The sequence below is a fragment of the Macaca fascicularis genome, chromosome 17 (assembly GCF_037993035.2).
Source record: "Macaca fascicularis isolate 582-1 chromosome 17, T2T-MFA8v1.1".
Classification (NCBI taxonomy): Eukaryota; Metazoa; Chordata; class Mammalia; order Primates; family Cercopithecidae; genus Macaca; species Macaca fascicularis.
Genome location: NC_088391.1, coordinates 68,327,440 through 68,347,956, shown reverse-complemented (window position 1 = coordinate 68,347,956; position 20,517 = coordinate 68,327,440). Strand labels below are relative to the sequence as shown.

The following is a 20,517-nucleotide window of genomic DNA, read 5'->3' as shown; positions in this document are numbered from 1 at the left end:
AAGAACGACTAAATCTGTCATCACAAGGTGAAAGATGAAGCCATAGTCTTATACATGGGCAGAGGCCAGAGAGATCTCTTTTGCGAAATGAGCATACCAACCACAAAGACTAAAAAATACTACGCCCGTAATAAAATGGGCACAGGCAGGATTTGCCGTAGTTCAGTGCTATTCTTCGAGGGCGAACGTGTCGTAGGTGAACTGCTGTCTAGCCCATTCCGACACCCAAGCCGCCCAGGCGGCCCCCACGCCCCACCCCCGGCTGCAGCCCTCCCTGTACACACAAATGCACACACGCCCAGCCCGGCCGCTGGAGGAAACTAAGATGGCAGCGCCGAAAGCACGGGGGCCGTGCTCGGTTGGGTGGGGAAAGAAAAGCAAAGCCCTCTGTGTTTTTTTCATTCTGTATAGGTCCCCCTCTTTCCCCAAACACATGGGCTGCGTAAGGCGTTCAGTAGTAGAGCTCGCTGGAGCGGTGGGAGGGGACGCTTGCTTTGCATATTGCCAGAAACCCACGTCTCCGATCTGCAGCGACGGTTCAGGCGATCCTCGCGACTTGTGACCACACTCCCCTTCACGTCCCCTTGACAGTAGAAATAAGGGTGCCTCCAAAGGCCTTTTTCTTCCTGGCATGCGCCCCACTACCCCGCTATCCCAGGGGAGCCTTCTAAGGTGCCCAGCTGCCAAGGCGGTAGCTGTGGCAGTTGCGGGGACCGGGGAGCGCGCGGTGCGGAGGCAGGAAGAGGAGGAGGAGGAGAAAAATCGCTGCACTGGCTATCAATTTAGAGGAGAGCGAACGCTGCCGCTGCCGTGGAAGGAAACGCTGCCAACCGCAACAGAAACGCCACCCTCGGATACCTAAGTGAGCATGTGTGCGACTCTGCGCACGCCTAGTTGCGCAGCTCAATGACATCGGGCTTCTTAGGAAGTTATCCAGTTTCCGGGTTTTGAGTGTACCCAGGAGGCTCCGAAGGGGCCTGTCTGGGACTGAACAGCAGTAAGGATTGAAGCGAAATTAATGAATGGTGGGAAGAGCCTGGAGACCAGGGCAGCCGCGCAGGTCAATGTCCACTAGAAACTCTAAATGAGCAGTGACTGCACATTCCACCACCTGGCCCTGCGCTGTAAATGTTTTCTGTGCAAGCAACATTCATTTAGCCAACATCTATTTCCCTCCTGTTTAGGGCTAGACCCTGTGCTAGGAGCCTGTGATGGTTGAACAGACACCATTGCTACCTTACAGAAAACCTAGTGTTTTGTTTAGTATGTGCTACCATTTGTGAAAATTCATGTGCCAAGTTGGACATCCTAGATCCTTTAAGTCCTCCCTCAATCTCATGTAGTTGGTATTCTTTTGAGCATTATTCAGAGGAGATATTTTGCCCAAAGCCAGACAAGTATTAAGTAGCAGAATCAGGATCCAATTCCAGGGCTGTCTGATTTCAGAACCTTTTAGCTACCCTGCTAGGTCTTGCAATAGTAATGGGCCCTCTCATTGCTTACCTGTCAGGCCTTAGAATTCTTAGAATTTAGCTGCCTCTACACCATTGTCTTGGCTCTCACTCCAGGGTGAGGGGCTGCCTGGTCAACACGGAGGTCTTGAACTGTGCTGAAGCATTAGGATAGAAATTTAGTCTAATAAATACTTACTGGATACCTAGTATGTGCAAAGTCCTGAAGTGGCTGAAGAAGACACAAAAACAACAAGCTCTGAAGGAACTTAAGATAGGTAAGGAGACAAGACAAGTAACAAAAACTTAACAGGACTAATTACAGTACTAAAATGCTATGATTCCACATGTCTGTCCTTTGTTCCTATGTTTATCCCACTGTTAATTATCTTTAAAAAAATTTAAATGAAATCCATCTATTATTTAAAGCTTCAGAAAAAATGCAATGCTTTCAGCAACCTTCAACCCTAAAACTCGAATTACTTTACTTTCTTATTCCCTGTTGTTTGCACTTCTCAAACACTAAGGAGGATTTTTTAAAATTTTTTTTTTTTTTAAGAGAAGGCCATCCAAAGAAGAGGCACAGATATAAGAACTAGTACATAGATGAAAGATACAGTACGGGGATGATAGAACTTATAAATTATTTTGTCAGGACTATAAATTAGGCAACTAATTGAGAGTCAAAGGATAAAAAGGTAGTAGGAATCAAGGTGCATTGGCACGTATATTTCTAGAGCATATACTTAGACGGGGTTCATAGGTTAGTTTGGAACAAAGGACTGAGCACATGTTCCTTTATAGATACTAAGATCTGTCAGGGATCTGACATTTTCAGATGCTATACAGTCTCAGTCACAATTATTGTTTCAGATCACATTCAAGAATTATCTTTAAAAATGTAAGTTTGGGCAGAAAAAAATAAACAAGTAAATGGCCACTGCCAAGAGATAAAAGTGCACTCTTAGGTGAGTGAGGAGTCAACAAAAAGAGTAATTTAAAAAATATTATTGCTCTGTTGAGAAGAAGAATTTGGGAATGATTCTGGCTTATAAATACTAGCCTATCTGTTAATTCTACTTTCACACACAAAAGAATGTGCTAGATTACTACCTCTCTTTGTAAGTAAAAGCTATGTTAAACAAGCTTAAATCCTAATGACAGAAACCATCTAAAATAAGATCTCTAAAGGCACTTCTAATTGGGATGGTTTTCTCTGCCTTAAACTCTGAATTAACCAGCACAGTGCACAGGAAATCTTCCTGTTGGCAGCAGAGCCTTGGGGAGGAGGTAGCAGGAGTGCGTGCCACTCCTCCTTGGTCGATGGGCACGTTCCCTCTTGCTTTCTGGTCCTTGTTCTTCCACCTGGAGGGAACCTGAAGTCAGACGCCAGCAGCTGATAGCCTCCCCGGCACTTTCCTTACTCTTCCTTAAGCTGCCAGTAAAACCCGGAGAAGTGGATTGCTTCGGATTCCGCACCACCCAACCGCCCCAAACCCAAAGCCCCGAGGCGGAGGGAGTGGTGGCGGAGAGGGGGTGGGGAGGAAAAGGGGCTGCAGTTACTGAGCATGTGCGAGGAGTGGCGCATGCTCTGTGAGGCCGGCAGCTTCCCATTGCGGGTAGCCCCGGCGGTGGTAGCGGTGGTGGCGGCGGCAGTGGCGGCACCGCCTCCTCCTCACACTCCCGGGGTGGCGGGGTTAGATGAGCGGCCCCAGTAGCGGCGAGGGCGGCGCGGGGGGGAGGAGGAGAAGAAGGAGGAGGAGAAGAAGGTCGCTGTCTTTGTAGTCTCCCTGCTGCGGGAGCCAGAGGCCGCCGCCGGAGCCGTCGTCGTTGGAAAAGGGCTGTGTGTGCGCGCGCGTGTCTGCCCGCCCGGCCCGCGGGGACGAGGCGGCGGCGGCGGCGGCGGCGGCGAGGATGATGATGTGCGCAGCGACTGCCTCCCCCGCCGCCGCCTCCTCGGGGCTCGGCGGGGACGGATTCTACCCAGCCGCCACCTTCTCTTCCTCCCCGGCGCCGGGGGCGCTGTTCATGCCGGTTCCCGACGGCTCCGTGGCTGCTGCAGGGCTGGGGTTGGGGCTACCCGCTGCGGACTCCCGGGGTCACTACCAGCTGCTGCTGTCAGGCCGGGCCCTGGCCGACCGCTACCGGAGGATTTATACAGCTGCGCTCAATGACAGGGACCAGGGGGGCGGCAGCGCTGGACACCCAGCCTCCAGGTGCGTCCCCAGGGTGCCCTTCCTTGCTCCCCATGCCGCGCGTGCACCCGCGTGTGTGTGTGCGTGCGTGTGTGTACCTGCGCTTTTACTGAGCTTTCAACGCGCTCTGGATGTCGGCTGGTAGGAGCGCTTATCGAGATAGGAGGGTGCGGTGGCTGCAGTTTCTGCTCTAAGTGTGTGTGTGTGTGTGTGTGTGTGTGTGTGCGCGCGCGCGCGCGCCTATGTGGGGGATAGTGAGGAGTGGCAGGGGAACCTGTGATCCTGGAAAAGGCGATGGTGCTGGTCGGCTGTGACACGTGTGTGTATCATTGAGGTAGGAGGTGGCATAGGTAGAGAGGGTAAGAGGATGATACACGAAGTGAATGGCAAGAGTGGCAAAGGAAGTGGCATTTTCAGTGTCTCTGCCGCAATGTTATTCGCACGTGCCCCCTCTCCCATGACATTCCTTCCAGCCCTTTCCACCTCCCTTCAATCTGCCTTTCACGAGTCATGGTATAGATTGGTTGAGTTTTGGATAGGCAGGCCCGAGGGATAGGCGTGAGGTCTGGTTTGAAAAGATTTATGGATAAGAGACGCAGAAGACGGAGATCTATGTAGATGCGAAGGGTGTCTGATAGAGATTTTTAGAGCTGTACTTTGATAACGGGGCCGTTTGGTCTTCTCGAAATGAGGTTGCAGTTACTCTTGTGATCTGATGTCCCATCGGCCATTTCTCTTCATCCTCTGTTCGATTTCCTCTGTTACTTACGGGCTTTAGAGTAGAGAGGGTTTTGTAGGGAAAAGGGGAAAACTGCAGAACTTCAGAATATGACAGCTGGTACAGCGTTCAACGGCCACTAGCTAGAAAATCTGAATAGCGCGTAGATCTCTCCCTTTTACTTAGGCTCACTACACCTTCAGCTTCCTTGATGTAGATGTTCAGTTAGTTTCATTTTCTTTTTGTTAAAATGTGGGTGCTTTTTTTTTTTTTTTTTTTTTTTTTGCTGAGGACTCTCCTATTGTTTTCTTTTCCATGCCCTTGCATGCCGCATACCCTGCAGGATGGTGACTGACTTGTTCCACCAGCTTTGACAGTGGTAATTGGGAGTTGGCTTCATCTTTTTTTCCCACAGCTTCTTGCAGTACATGGGGAAAACATAGTAGGAAACTGTCAAAATGAGTTAAAGAGTTTACTGTTATTTTTTGAATGTGCAACTTATTAGGCAATTGTTAGATGTCTTTTTCTGCCATTATGAAAGGGAGGAGGCAGTAAGTCAGGTATTTGTAGTTTATCACTATGTATTATGGCTTATCTGTTGGAGAGAGTTGTAAAGATGGAGCTTTGTTCACGCTTTTTCTAGGTTAACCAGTCTTTTCATGTCTGTGATTGTTTACAGGATTGGGCACAGGAGTAGTTTTACCATATGGATGTAAACGTATGTAACTACTTTTTGCTATCTGAACTGAAGGCCAGAATGGTGCAAGTTTGTTTTTGCTAATGTTTTTGAAAATAGCACAAAACCACATGAGACAATTTGCTCTGATAATTAGGTATAATTTTGATCTGTAGATCTCTAAATTATGGCACCGCAGGAACATCTTTACAAACTCCTCTTAAAGAATTTAGATTTATTTTGTGTATGGTTTCCAGACTTAATAATTTGTGACTGGTATATTCCTGTTTTGACTTTCTACTACTAGTGTAATATGATTTCTGTGTATCTAGAACTATATTAACAGTTTTAGACAAAATTAACATAGATTAATCACATAATATTTGTGAATGAATTTTTAGCCTTTGGTCCATTTTTGTACAAGCTGTCAATGAAAAGTAATGAAGAATTAGTTCAAGTATTTCAAGAACTACTCATGGAAATCAGCCTTACATTATGATATTGCCTGCTAATGCTTGTTCAACACATTATTGTTTATTAAAGTGCACATTATTTTATTACAAAAAGTAGCCTGCAACTACTCTATTGATGATTTGATTAAGAATTAAATCACATTTCTTATTAAAGATGTTGGGGAAAGTAGAACTGGGGTTTCAACTCTGAATGAATGATAGAATTATTTGTATAGGGACACTAGTTGAGTTAGAGGAGAAGATGAGATCATTTAGACTGAATGGAGGAAGAATAGAGAATGACGCTCTAGTGAGCATCAGGTTTAAAAGTGTGAGAGAAAGGAGACAGTGAAGGAAACAGAATCAAAATTAAGAAGAAAATCATGAGACAGTAGCCTCTGTGGCTCTAGGAGAGTGGATTGAAAATTCTCAGAAGTGGTAAATGTTGAAGAAAGTGAGAACAGTGTTCAGGTGATTGATAACTTTTGAGGAAGTGGTGAGAATAGAGGGATGTGGTGAGGAGTGAATGGAATGTGTTTTTGGTAACTCAAGGGGATTTCAAAGTTGAGGGAAGGATATTCAAATATAGGAGGTTGGGTGGGATATGCAAATGTGGGAGGCTAAATGGAGAGACAGAGTGAAGAAGTGAGAGGGGATAATTGATAGGAAAAGGTCAAAGGGATCTCAGGGACAGAGTAAAGGTGGCAGGTGGGGAGGTTAGCCATTGAAAAAAGGAGCAGTTAATATAGAAGGAGTGGAGGTAAGTACTTGTAAATACAAAGACTGGGAGTTTATTGAGGATAGGAATCATATCCTGTTCGTTTTGAAAATCCCAATGTCTAGCACATTTTTTGGCATGAGTTCTGTAAACATCAAGTGCCTGCTCTGTGCCAGGCACTATTGCAGGTGCTGAAGATGTAGCGGTGAGCAAGATAGACAAGGTCTCTGCTGTCTTGAAAAATCCACTCCAATGCGAGAAATAGACAACTCATAATTTCACTTAGTATTAAGTGACTATGAAGCCAATAAAACCTATTTCAGGTGATAGGGCAATTTGTAGTGGGGCTATTTTAGGTAACATGGTCAGGAAATGTCTCTCTGAGAGTTGGCATTTAAATTGAATTGCAATGATGAGGAGGCAGATGTAGAGGAAGAATGTTCTGGGAATTTATAAAGGCCTTATGGGAACAAGCCTGTGTTCAAGGAACAACAACTTGATGAGTGAGTTATCAGTCAATGTTGAATGAATGAATTGCTCTTTGCTTTAGGTGTACAGTTGAGAAGTTGAGAGTTTCAAACCTAATGGACTCAGTGACTTTGATGACAGTCTAGCAAAGTGGTTAAGAGCTTGGACACAGAAGCTAGACTGGTTTTGCATCCTGGTTTTGTCATTTGCTAGCTGTGTAACCTTGAGTATGTTACTTAACTTCTATGCCTCAGTTTTTTAAATATGTAGAATGGGGATCATAATACGTGAATTGTTTTGTAGATTAAATCAGTGTATGTGCTTGGCATGTTGAGTGCTATGAAATATTAGTTACTGTTTTTTTTTTGTTTTTTTTTTTTTTTTTTGCTGAGAGTGAGGGTTTTGGGGACTTGAAGAGAAGGCAAGGATCATGTCTTACTCTTTTATTTTTGGTCTCAATGACTGTGTAGAATGTGGGAATAACTCTTTCATTTATCCCGTGACTGAATAGATATATTTTTGGATGAATGAGGCCAATCAAAATCGGAACATTCTCTTGGGGAAAAGGGGTTGGACAGAAAATGTATAAAGGAATGTTTGATCTGTTCTGAATGTGAATGGCGGTATAGCCATGCACTTGGGAGGCACCATAGCACAGTGGCTAAATGTTAGAGCTCTGGAGGTAGACTCCCTTCAAATGCCATGTCTGCCTTTTTCTTTTTTTTTTTTTTTTTTTTTGAGACGGAGTCTTGCTCTGTCGCCCAGGCTGGAGTGCAGTGGCCGGATCTCAGCTCACTGCAAGCTCTGCCTCCTGGGTTCACACCATTCTCCTGCCTCAGCCTCCTGAGTAGCTGGGACTACAGGCGCCCGCCACCTCGCCCGGCTAGTTTTTTGTATTTTTTAGTAGAGACGGGGTTTCACCGTGTTAGCCAAGATGGTCTCAATCTCCTGACCTCGTGATCCGCCCGTCTCGGCCTCCCAAAGTGCTGGGATTACAGGCTTGAGCCACCGCGCCCGGCCCACGTCTGCCTTTTTCTACTTGTGTTAAATTGGGGAAGTTAATTGGACTTTGTCTGTTTCTTTACTTGTAACTTTATAGCGTTATCAAAAGGACATTATGTCTGCACCTGGTAAGTGCCCATTAAATGTTACCTGTAATTATTAAAATCACATTTAAAATTCCAATCAGTATGGCACTGTATGTTTTTCCACACAAAATAGAAATGGAGAAAACCTAGTTGAGTTGATTTAGGGTTAAAGAAAAAATAAAAGGAAGGTTTTGGGGACAGTGTTTGACCATATGGTAAAAAGGAAAGTGATGCCAAGAGGGAACTGATAGACTGGAAGATAAAGAGGAGTCAGGGTATCTGGGTCCTGAAGTCATAGAAGAACTATGTTACTGAAAACAACAGACGGGATTGTGACCAAAATGGGGAATCTAAACTTAACCCCCTTAGTCCTTTCAGCTGCTTTATCTCTTTCTTGTTAGAAATGGTATTTGAGTCCATCCTTCAGATGCATGGGATTTTGGTTGTAAGAGGTTAAGTAGTCATTTTAGCAAAACTTCAGGGATTATTTTATTTATTTTGAGACAGGCTGGAGTGCAGTGGTGCGAACGTGGCTCACTGCAGCCTTAACCTCTTGGGCTCAAGTGATCGTCCTGCCTCAGTTTCCTCCAGGGACTACAGGCATGCATCACCACGCCCAGCTTGTTTTTTTATTTTTTGTAGACACAGAGTCTCACCATGTTGTCAAGACTGGTCTTGAACTCCTGAGCTTAAGTGATCCTCCCACCTCCGCCTCCCAAAGTGCTGGGATTATGGGTGTGAGCCACCATGCTCAGCTTGTTCAGGGATTATTACTTGGCACTAACCATTGGCCCTATAAAAATTTATAAGACACAAATTCATAAAACACAGATTCTAGACTTGAGTTTATTGTTTATCTGGGAGCGTAAGATACAAAGGCAGATACTTATAGAAGTGTTAAATGAAATGACCAAGAAAGTATAACCTACTATGACAAAGACATGGCATTCTAAGCTGGCTCAAAAGTGTGGGCAGAGACGGGAAAGCACAGTTTGTATGTAGATAACAGTAGAAATTCTGTTAGAGCTAGATTGCAGGTGTCATGAAGAACAATAGTGGAATTCATTCTGGAAATGGAGGCTTTGGCTAGTATGGGGCATCTTGAAGACCAAGGTAAGAGTTAGATTTTATTCAGTAGACACTGATCGCCCTTGATGGTTTTAAGCTATGAAGAGACGTTATTTATTGTAGGAGTATGTCAGGAAGTAATGTGGGATTGAATCTGTATGTGTGCATTTGTATTTGTGCATAGGTAGTAATTTTCTTCATGTTGCTGTTACATCAATGGAATGTGTATGTGTATAAACACATGTTAAGGGAAAACTGCTCTGTTGGTATACTGGTAAGTAGAAATGTGAAATGAATTAGTTTCCTAACTCAAGAGAAGAGAAAAATCTTGCCTTTGGGCTTAAGAGGAAAATAAAAATGTCAATCTAAAAATACTTTTGTCCTTTAAAATATTTGTTTAAAAAATCAGCAGAATAGCCTTACTTTTTTCTCAAAAACCAGATTAAACATTTAGGTTTTCTGAGGAGGGGTTAGGTTAATTGAGGTTTAATTTACATACAATAAAATTCATCCTCTTTAAGTGTTCATTTGAAGAATCCTGAAACCATCACCATAGTCAAGTATAAACTGTTTCCATCACTTCAAATAAAAAGTTCCGTCAGACCCTCCTACCCCTGGTTCCTGACCACCGCAAATCAGTTTTCTGTCACTAACATTTTACCCATTCTAGAATGTCATATAAATCTAGCTCCTTAAGGGCAGCGCCCCCAGGTATTGTTCATCTTTCTGTCTTTTATCTGTATTTCCTGTAAGTGGAAGTTAGACCTTAAGGGTTTATTGGGTGTTGGTTAGAAATGTTTTAGCAAGAATATTGTATATGGTGCTGGGTACTGCATGTTGCATCCCATCCAGAGGTTGTGAGGTTGTCTCACTATTTAATATGTTAAATCTGATTACTTGGGTAAGATGGTACCTACTGGATTTCATCTCTGTAAATGTATCTTTTTTCCATTTGTAAAGAGCAAGTAATCACAGGGTAAAAACTTGAGCACATTGTGAATATCTTTTACCTAATGCTTTTAGCATTTTTTGGTAACCTTGTCTGAGTCAGTAATTTCATTAGGGTTTGCAAAATGATGAATTAAAAAATAATTCTGTTATTTCTTCTGTATTTATTAGCTGGGACTCTTCTGCAAAGAAGAGTTTGCCTTCACTGATGGTCAATGAAATGTAGTTTCTCTTCCCTCATTAGCCAAATTGGTGTAATAGTCCAGTGGTAGTGTGGCAGGTGCTGTGGTTAGACATTCAGATCCCGCTTTCAGGCACATGTTCCCCTAGCTGTTGGGAATATTGGCAGCTAAAACTGATTGCAGCTGAGTCCAACTCCACGCATTGCCCTGAGCCAAGAGTTACCTCCCCCAAAGTCATGCCTCCTCTTCAGGGGCAGTTTACATCTAATATCTATACAGTGTAGGGATATAAATGCCTGGCGCTTTTGCTGTAAGACAGGCCAACCTTGAAGTGTATCCCAACACCAGAGAGCTCCCCCATGGGTCTGTCCCCCATGGGTCTGGCTGAGGCCTTCCTGTGACTGCATTGCAGATCAGCTCCTTCCTCTCTTCAGTCTTACATCTTTCACTGCCCCACAGTTTTTGGTTCGGAGAGCACTCCCCATTAAACTTCTGGTGTGCACATCTGCATTTGAGAGTCTGTTTCCTGGGAACCCTACTACCCAAAATAGTTGGTGCCAGGAGTAGTCTCAGAAAGTAAACTTTACAGTGAGATTTTGAAGCTGGATTATTGGCTGGCTGGCAATGAGAATCGATTCTGGTGCTAGATGGAGAACTACTACTGATAACGCTTAGCATGCACTGTAGTTATGCAAACTGTTAAAACTTTCACTGGTGATGACTTGGAATGATATTCCTGTGGAAGGTAATGCGCTGGTGGGTACACTAGGCTTTTGAGAAGTTCAGAAAAATTATTAATTGTGAGGACAATCATCAGATGGCTTTTGGTAAATAACATTGATAGATTGGAGAAAGATGATGCAAAGTGGAAGATAATTGGGGGCAAAATGTAAAAGGAAATTTATTTAGCAGCATGTAAAGAAACGTATATGCACTAAGAGGAAAAATCTAAGGATTAGACCCAAAACTTAATTTTAAGGATAGCAGAGCGCCAGGGTGGGTAGAATTCTCTCTCAGCTATGCTGAGGTCAGTGTTCTGGTTGGGAAGGAATCCTGACCCTTAGGATGGGGCATCTGAGTGCACTTGAAAACCCTGAAACCCCAAATTCCTCTTAACCCTTTGAGCCTGCAGAAGTGGCCTTCTTCTCCTAGCTAGAGGGTAGTTGCTTGAAGACTGTGCTGTCCCTCTTACCCCGAGCTCCTCCTCTCTCCCCTGCTGACTATCACCAAACCAACAACTAGGGTTAAGTCACAAGAACACCTAGTTCGGGGTGCTGGATCTGCGAAGAGAGGAAGGGACTGTACACACACACACACACACACACACACACACACACACGTACATTCCCAAACTGCATCGAGGCACCCTAAAGCACTAGCACGGACACATAAGAATACCATGGGATATTTCATAATTTTAAAGGAAACACAGCAATATCTGTCACAAACTACTAGCTCGAGGTAGTTCACAGTCTTGACATTAGCTCATGCTATATTCCTTTTGATGACATCATATTTTTGCAGGGTTGGATTTTTAGTAGTTGTGATACAGATCAAGCACTGCACAAAAATCAGTGTGGAATAGGAAAGGAGGGTGGTGTGTTCAGTCTGATTTCAAGTTTGAGAAGTTGTTCTGTGTCTAACAGGCACACATCAAGTAAGTCCTAATATCAAGTAATTGAAGTTGTTTGTTTGTTTGTTTTGAGACAGAGTCTCGCTCTGTCGCCCAGGCTGGAGTGCAGTGGCGCGATCTCAGCTCATTGCAACCTCTGCCTCCCGGGTTCAAGTGATTCTCCTGCCTCAGCCTCCTGAGTAGCTGGAATTACAGGCATGCGCCCCCCACACCCAGCTAATTGTTGTATTTTTACTAGAGACAGGGTTTCACCATATTGGTCAGGCTGGTCTCGAACTCCTGACCTCGCCCACCTCAGCCTCCTGAAGTGCTGGGATTACAGGCGTGAGCCACTGCGCCCGACCCAGTATTTATAGTTTTTAAGAAGGAAATAAAAATATTTTTTCTGCCAATTTATATGTGTTATTTATTTCTTCCAATTTATATGTGTTATTTTTTCAAATGTCTACTCATTTGTTAGGACATGAATTCTTATTATTTGGATCTAACTACTTAATAAACACTACTGTTTGGTATTTCTTTTGGACTGTGAGTGCATGGAAAAATTACTGATGATGGCTGTGCATGGGCCCAATAAAAGGATTTTCATTCACCATTGCTGATCTAGCAACTGCTGCTGCTGAATATCCAGCCTGACAGCAGCAGAGACCAATCATCCTTCAAGCAGGCCAACCAGTCCTTATCCTGTGGAAAGGACTGTGATTCATTTTGATTGGATTTGAAACATATTCTGGGTCTGAATTTGTCTTTCTAGCAGGGTCTCACCCAGGACTACTGTTTGAGGGCTTGCAGGATGTTTGATCTTCCAGCACAGGGATCATTTCAGACTAAGGAACCCACTCTTATTTATTTATTTTGGTTTATTTTTTGAGATGGAGTCTCGCTCCGTTTCCCAAGCTGGAGTACAACAGCATGATCTCAGCTGACTGCAACCTCTGCCTCCCGGGTTCAAGCAATTGTCCTACCTCAGCCTCCTGAGTAGCTGGGACTATAGGCGCACATCACCACACCCGGCTAATTTTTGTGTTTTTAGTAGAGACGGGGTTTCACCATGTGGGCCAGGATGGTCTTGAACTCCTGACCTCGTGATCCGGCCACCTTGGCCTTCCAGAGTGCTGGGATTACAGGCGTGAACCAACGCACCTGGCCGGAACCCACTTTTATAGAATAGGAGAATCATTTGTCCCATCTTGCACCAACCATCCAGAAGCTGATGACTTGATAGAGCAGTAAAACAGTCCTTTGATGGCACAACTGATGATGAGATCCTGGAGCTTGGGCATGATACCCTGCAAGGGTGAGGTGCCCATTCTCCAGTGTTCCCAGTAGGAAGAACACATGAAAGTGGGAGTGGCTCCGCATAGCATCACTCTGTGATTCACCTGGGCAGTTTCTGCTTGCCATCTCTATAGCTCTGATCGCTAGGGGTTAAAAGATCCTGGTTCTCAGAAGAGAAACATTTCCAACAGAGGGCGCTATGAGAATCTTGTTCTGTTTTAAGCTACGGCTGCCCCTGGGATTTGGGGCTCCTTTTCTAAATAAATAAGTCACCAGGGCTGGGCGCGGTGGCTCAAGCCTGCAATCCCAGCACTCTGGGAGGCCGAGACGGGTGGATCACGAGGTCAGGAGATCCAGACCATCCTGGCTAACACGGTGAAACCCCGTCTCTCCTAAAAAATACAAAAAACTAGCCGGGCGAGGTGGCGGGCGCCTGTAGTCCCAGCTACTCGGGAGGCTGCGGCAGGAGAATGGCCAGAACCCGGGAGGTGGAGCTTGCAGTGAGCTGAGATCCGGCCACTGCACTCCAGCCTGGGCGACAGAGCGAGACTCTGTCTCAAAAAAAAAAAAAAAAAAAAAAAAAAAAAAAAAAAAAGGTCAGCAGGTCAGGTGGCTCACGCCTGTAATCCCAGCACTTTGGGAGGCCGAGGCGAGTGGATCACTTAAGGTCAGGAGTTCGAAACCAGCCTGGTCAACATGGTGAGACCCTGTCTCTACTAAAAATACAGAACAATTAGCCAGGTGTGGTCCCAGCTAATTGGGAGGCTGAAGCAGGAGAACTGCTTGAACCTCGGATGTGGAGGTTGCAGTGAGCTGAGATCGTGCCACCGCACTCCAGCCTGGGCAACAGAGCAAGACTCCGTCTCAAAAAAAAAAAAAAAAAGTCAACATTTGGACGGAGTTAATGTCCTTGTTCATGTGGAGGAGATAGGGCTGTGTTCCACAATGGAGCGTGGAGGTTTGGCACACAGGTGATCAGTAGGTGTCTCTTGGTACTTCCTTGTCCAGTGTTTCTGATAAATGGACATGAGAAAGGCCCAATGACCACCCCATGAAGTCAGTCACCTGGACCAGCAGATATACCAGCCATAGATTAAAGGAATCTAGAATGGCTAGTAGAGAAGGGTTGTCTATATCAATTTTACCATCTGTAGTGGCTGGGACTGTGGTTTGACCCACTTTCCTTCCTCTGGAAAGTTTCTCCAGGAAATGACACTCACCAGAATTCTGGAGGAACTTTTTCCATGCCTTATTGAAGCAAGTGAATCCTAATCGTATAATAGGCAAAATACAGTGAATCCTGTAGTGTGGAACTCAGAGCCCCTGCCCAGCACTGATGTGCTCATTCCTCCACAACTGCTGGGAACATTGGTTGGCTACAGACTCTTGCGTAGTTCCAATATGGGCATTGCCTTTGGCTGAAGAGAGCTGCCTTGCCCTAGGTGATGGATCATTCTTGAGGGCAGCCTGCATGAACTGGTTGATTGGGGCATTTTATGGTTTTTAGTGCTACTGTAACTAGTTTTGCCTATTTTTCAGTTGTTTGATATGAATGTATAACAACACAGTTGCTTTTGTATGTTAACCTTGTATCTCTGATCTTGTTAAGCTCATTTATTAATTTTAATGGTCTTGTAAATTCCCTGGGATGTTCTGTGTAAATAATCATATTGTCCTTCTTTCTGATCTCTAGGTTCCCTACCCCTCAGCACCTACTTTATTCAAATTAGAAAAGCCTCATTCTTTCTTGTTTTCAATCTGAGAGAAAAACAACTATAAATTAATCTTACAGTTTTTTTACTCATTAAGTATGATATTAGCTGTAGGTGTTTCAATGGTCTTTATCAATTTGAAGATATTCCCTAGTATTCCTACTTTGCTGGTAGTTTTTATTTTTTATATTTTATTTTATTTTTTGAGACAGAGCTTCGCTCTGTTTCCCAGGCTGGAGTGCAGTGGCATAATCTCGGCTCGCTGCAGCCTCTGCCTCCCAGGATCCAGCAATTCTCCTGCCTCAGCTTCCTGAGTAGCTGGGATTACAGGCACATGCCACCATGCCTGACTAATTTTTGTATTTTTAGTAGAGACGAGGTTTCACCATGTTGGCCACTCTGGTCCTGAACTCCTGACCTCAAGTGATCCACCTGCGTCAGACTCTGAAAGTGCTGGGATTATAGGCGTGAGCCATCACTCCCAGCCTGCTGATAGTTTTTAATTATAAATGTGTATTGAGTTTTGTCAAATGCTTTTCCTCCACCTGTTAAAATGATCATATAGTAAAAGAACAAAGGAAAATTGAATTACATTAATTAATTTTTGAATGTTAAATCAACTTTGCATTCCTGAGATAAAACCATCATATTTGGAATGTATTACTCAATTTGATTTGCTGATATTTTGCTAAGAATTTTCAGGTTTGTATTCATGAGGGATATTGGTCTGTAATCTTTTTTTTTTTTTTTTCTTGGTAATTCTGTCAGGCTTTAGAATTAGTTATCCTCGTCTCATAAAGTAAGTTACATAGTAATCCTACGCTACCCAATGCTACTCAATTTTTAAAACGTTTGGGTAAGATTGTTGTTATTTCTTCCTAAATGTTTGATAGAATTCACCAGTGGCACCATCTGGTCCTGGAATTTTATTTTGGGGAAGCTTTTGACAAATTCACTTTCTTGAACAGATAGAGGGTTATTCAGATTTTCTGTTGTTATTCCTGTCAATTTTGGTAACTTTTTTTTGGACAAATTCATTCATTTCATCTAAGTTGTTGAAGTTTTTAGCGTGAAGTTATTCATAGCATTCTTTTATTATCCCTTAAGGTCTGTGGGATCTATGGTAATAACTCCCTTCTTCTTTTTTTTTTTAAAAAACGTCTTTTAAGAGCAATCTTAAGTTCGTAGCAAAATTGAGAAGAAGGTACAGAGATTTTCCATATATCCCTTTCCCCAACTCATGCATAGCCTCATCCATATCAACATCCCCCACCAGAGTGGCATTTTTGTGGCTGTTGTTGAACCTCCACTGACACATCATAATCACCCTCAAGTCCAGAGTTTACATTAGGGTTCACTCTTGGGGTTATACATTTTTTGGGTTCAGAAAAATGTATGATGACATGTATTTATCACTGTAGTATCATACAGAATATTTTCACTGTCCTCAATATCATCTGTGCTCCACCTATTCCTGTTTCTCTGCCACTCAACCCCAGGTAATCATTTACTGTCTCCATGGTTTTGCCTTTTCCAGAATGTCATATAGTTGAAATCACACAGTATATGGCCTTTTCGGATTGGTTTCCTTCACTTAGTAATGTGCATTTAGGTTCATTCTTTTTGTGTGTGTGTGGCTTGATAGCTCATTTCTTACCGCTGAATAATCCACCATCTAGATGTACCACAGTTTATTTATCTGCTCACCTACAATTTGGTGAATTTGGAGGACAATTTGGTTGCTTCCAAGTTTTGGCAATTAGGGATAAAGCTGCTATAAACATCTGTGTGCAGGTTTTTGTGTGGACATAAATTTTCTTTTTTAGAAATTGACAAGTAACATTGTATGTTTTTATAATGTACAGCATGATGTTTTGATGTACATATACATTGGGGAATGGTTAAATCTAGTGGATATGTTTTCAGCTCCTTTGGGTTAATACCAAAAAGAGTGATTGTGGGATCCTGTGCTAAGAGTACGTTTAGTTTTTGTAGGAAATCACCAAACTGTCTTACAAAGTGGCTGTTTCATTTTTCATTTCCACCAGCAATAAATGAGAGTTGCATTAAATCCTCACCAACATTTGATGTTGTCTATGTTCTGGATTTTGGCCATTCTGATAGGCATGTAGTAGAATTTCATTGTTGTTTTTTTGCATTTCTCTGATGACATATGATGTGGGACATCTTTTCATATGCTTATTTGCCATCTATGTATCTTGTTCGGTGAGGTGTCTGTTAAGGTCTTTGCCCCATTTTTAATTGAGTTGTTTCTTTTCTTATTGTTAGGGTTTTGAAAGTTCTTGGTATTCTGTGAGGGTATAACTGAGGAGATGGGGAAAAAATTTCTTGGTGTTTTGGATAACAGTCCTTTATCAGATGTGTCTTTTGCAAATATTTTCTTCCAATCTGTGCCTTGCCTTCTCATTCTCTTGGCATTGTCTTTTGCAGAACAGAGGTTTTTAATTTTAATATTCAGCTTATTAATTTTTTTAATGGATTGTACCTTGGTGTTGTATCTAAAAAGTCATCTAGGTTTCCTCCTGTGTTATTTTCTAAGAGCTTTATAGTTTGCATTTTACATATAAAGTCCGTTTTCCTTTTTTTTTTTTTTTTTTTTAAGACGGAGTCTCGCTCTGTCGCCCAGGCTGGAGTGCAGTGGCCGGATCTCAGCTCACTGCAAGCTCCGCCTCCCGGGTTTATGCCATTCTCTTGCCTCAGCCTCCCGAGTAGCTGGGACTACAGGCGCCCGCCACCTCGCCCGGCTAATTTTTTGTATTTTTTTAGTAGAGACGGGGTTTCACCGTGTTAGCCAGGATGGTCTCGATCTCCTGACCTCGTGATCCACCCGTCTCGGCCTCCCAAAGTGCTGGGATTACAGGCTTGAGCCACCGCGCCCGGCCCCGTTTTCCATTTTGAGTTAATTTTTGTGAGGGTGTAAGGTTTGTTTCTAGATTCATTTCTTTGTAAGTGGTCCAAAGAACCAACTTTTGGCTTTCTTCATTTTCTCTATATTGATCTGTTTTCTATTTCATTGGCTTTTCCATCATCATTGTAATTTATTTCTTTCTACTTTCTTTAAGTTTACTTTGCTGTTTGTTCTAATTTCTTAAGGTGGAATGCTAGACCATTGATTTTAAATTTTTCTTCCAATATAAGTATTTAAAGCTATGAATTTTTATCTAGGCTGTGCTTTAGTTATATCCCACAAATTTTGATTGCTATATATTTGTCATTTAGTTCAAATTATTTTCCAATTTGTTGTTTAAAATTATTAATAAGTTTCAGATACGGTGTTTTCTTACATAATAGTATATTATTGTTTTTACTTTCTAATGTAAACCTTGTATGATTTTGATCTTTAACATTTATTGAGATTTGTTTTATTGCCCAGGATATGTTCTGTCTTGGTGATTGTATCATATATGCTTGAAAAGAATATGTTCGGTCATCTTTGGACATAAAGTTCTCTAAATGTCAGTTAAAGTTGGAAGATAAGTGTTGTTTGGATGTTTATGTTTTTATATTTAAAGTTTCTCCTCTTAGGCAACTAGTATAGAATCTTGCCCTTAAAAAAAGAAATCCACTGTCAATTTTTGCCTTTCAGTTGGAGTGTTTAGATCATTAATATTTAATATGATTAATTATTTACATATTTACCATATCAACAGTGATAGGTCTGCCACTTTATTATCTTCTGTTTCTCTTTTTTTGTTCCTTTCTTCCTCCTTTTCTGCCTTCTTTTGGATTATTTTTTAGTATTTCATTTTAGTTGATCTATTGGTCTTTTCTGCAATATCTCTCTGTATTTATTTTTTTAGCCCTACGGATTACAGTATGCATACCTAACTTTTTACAGGCTACTTAGGGTTATTATTATACAAATTCACTGAAAACACAGAAACATTGCAACCATACAGATCCTTTTATTCTCTCCTCCCCACAGACCTTTATTTTATAGTTGTCATGCATACTATACCTTGCAAACCTCACCAAACAATGTTATAGTTTTTGTTTTTGACAGTCATGTGTACTTTTTAGAGCTTAAAGGAAAAATCTAGTATTTTGTGTTTTCCTATATATTTATTGTTTCTATTGCTCTTTCTTCTTTCCTGAAGATACAGCATTTCCTTTCAGCCTAATGTTGACCTTAGCTTTTCTAGGAGATCAGTCTGCTGGGGATACATTCTCTTTGTTTTTCTTTGAGAATGTGTTTATTTTACTTTCGTTCCTAAAGGATATTTTAGGTGGATATATAATTCTGAGTAGATGCTTGCTTCCTTGAGCACCTTAATGATGCCATTTAGCTGTCTTTTCACTTCTCTGATTTCTGGTGAAACATCTTTGTAATGTAAACTTTATTCCCCTCTATGTAGTGTGTAATTTTTTTTTTTTTTTTTTTTTTTTTGAGATGGAGTCTCGCTCTGTCACCCGGGCTGGAGTGCAGTGGCCGGATCTCAGCTCACTGCAAGCTCCGCTCCGCCTCCCGGGTTCACGCCATTCTCCTGCCTCAGCCTCCCGAGTAGCTGGGACTACAGGCGCCCGACACCTCGCCCGGCTAGCTTTTTGTATTTTTTAGTAGAGACGGGGTTTCACCGTGTTAGCCAGGATGGTCTCGATCTCCTGACCTTGTGATCCGCCCGTCTCAGCCTCCCAAAGTGCTGGGATTACAGGCTTGAGCCACCGCGCCCGGCTGTAGTGTGTAATTTTTTTCTAGCTGCTTTCAAAAATTTTGTCTTTGTTTTTGGTTTTCAACAGTTTAATTTAATGTGTGTCTAGTCATTTTCTTTGAGTTTATTCTCTTTGGAGAGTACTGCGCTTCTCAAATCGGTAAATTTTTGGCTTTCACTGAGTTTAGAATGTTTTCTACCATTGTGTCTTTCTTCTCACCTTTCAAGAGTCTAGTGGCAATTATGATAAAACTTTTGAGATTGTTTCACAGGCCTCTGACTGTTCAGTCTCCTCCTATCAATTTTTTTTCTCTGTTTTTCAGATTAGGTTATTTTTATTGATACCTATTCAGGTTCACAGACTCTTTTCTCTCATCTCCATTTTCTTATTGAGCCCAACCAGTGAACTTTTTACGTGTTGTTTATTTCACTTTTAACATTTACATTTGGTTAAATGTAAAAAAAAAAACTTCTCTTTCTCTGCCGAGAACCTCTTTCCATTCCATTCAGTTGTCCTTGTCTTTCCTCGATGTAGCATATTTATAGTGGTTACTTTCCATTCATTGTTGGATAATTACAACATGTGCATAGTCTTAGGGTTGGCATCTTTTGATTGTCTCTTCCCTTGAAGTTGTTCACATTTTCCTTTTGCATTGTGAGAATTTGGAGTTGTATCTTAGACATGGTTAATGTTATATTTTGTAAGCTCTGGGGTTTGTTATAATTCCCTGGAGGATGTTGTGTTTTTTGTTGTTTAGGGGATCCCTTTCTGTGTCCTTCTCTTTTTCAGGACTTCCTGCACATTTTCCATCATATCAGTTTCTCTTCGCAGTTCCTCTGGCCAGAAAGAGTTTTAACTTGGACTTTTCGCTTCTGGGTTGTGGCCCTGTAATGCAGTGATCTCTTCCTGGCCTTCAGGCAAAGCTGTTAGTGAAAGGAGAAAAACACCAAACTGGGAAATTTACTCTTCTGTGGATCACTTTTCCAAGTTTTGATTCCCCTCCAGAATTTACTTTTATTTGTTTTTCAGAGTCCTGAAGTACTTTTTCTGTCTTTTTAAAAAATTTGCCCAAAGTAGTTGAAAACAGTGGGGAAAATAGGCCATTTTGGGGTTTATGCCAATGTACTGGAACTGGAACTGTCTTATCTAGCTTTTAAAAAAGATTTTACTTTTTATTGATTTTTAGCAGCTTGATTGTATTGTACCTAAATATGGGTGGTGTGTGTATGTGTGTGTGTGTGTGTGTGTGTATGTGTGCA

The 20,517-nt window shown here is 42.3% G+C and overlaps 2 protein-coding genes across 35 annotated transcripts in view; both read left to right on the top strand.

Moving 5' to 3' along the window:
- Positions 1-3,063: 3,063 nt before the first annotated feature.
- Positions 3,064-3,236, top strand: LOC135967983 (uncharacterized). Its single transcript, XM_065532972.1, has one exon. It carries the CDS (start codon positions 3,153-3,155, stop codon positions 3,234-3,236), a length of 84 nt encoding a protein of 27 aa, XP_065389044.1. The 5' UTR covers positions 3,064-3,152.
- MYCBP2 (MYC binding protein 2) overlaps positions 3,064-20,517 on the top strand; it is a 286,627-nt gene continuing 269,173 nt past the window's right edge. For all 34 annotated transcript variants that reach the window (XM_074021188.1, XM_045377006.2, XM_074021199.1 and 31 more), the window contains exon 1: positions 3,064-3,667. In XM_074021188.1, the coding sequence (XP_073877289.1) occupies positions 3,366-3,667 (302 nt within the window). In that variant the 5' untranslated portion in view covers positions 3,064-3,365. The remainder of the gene's footprint in view (positions 3,668-20,517) is intronic.

Bases quoted from the DNA above. Each gene is read 5' to 3' on its own strand.
- LOC135967983 (XM_065532972.1), top strand. From the start codon at position 3,153: ATGAGCGGCCCCAGTAGCGGCGAGGGCGGCGCGGGGGGGAGGAGGAGA.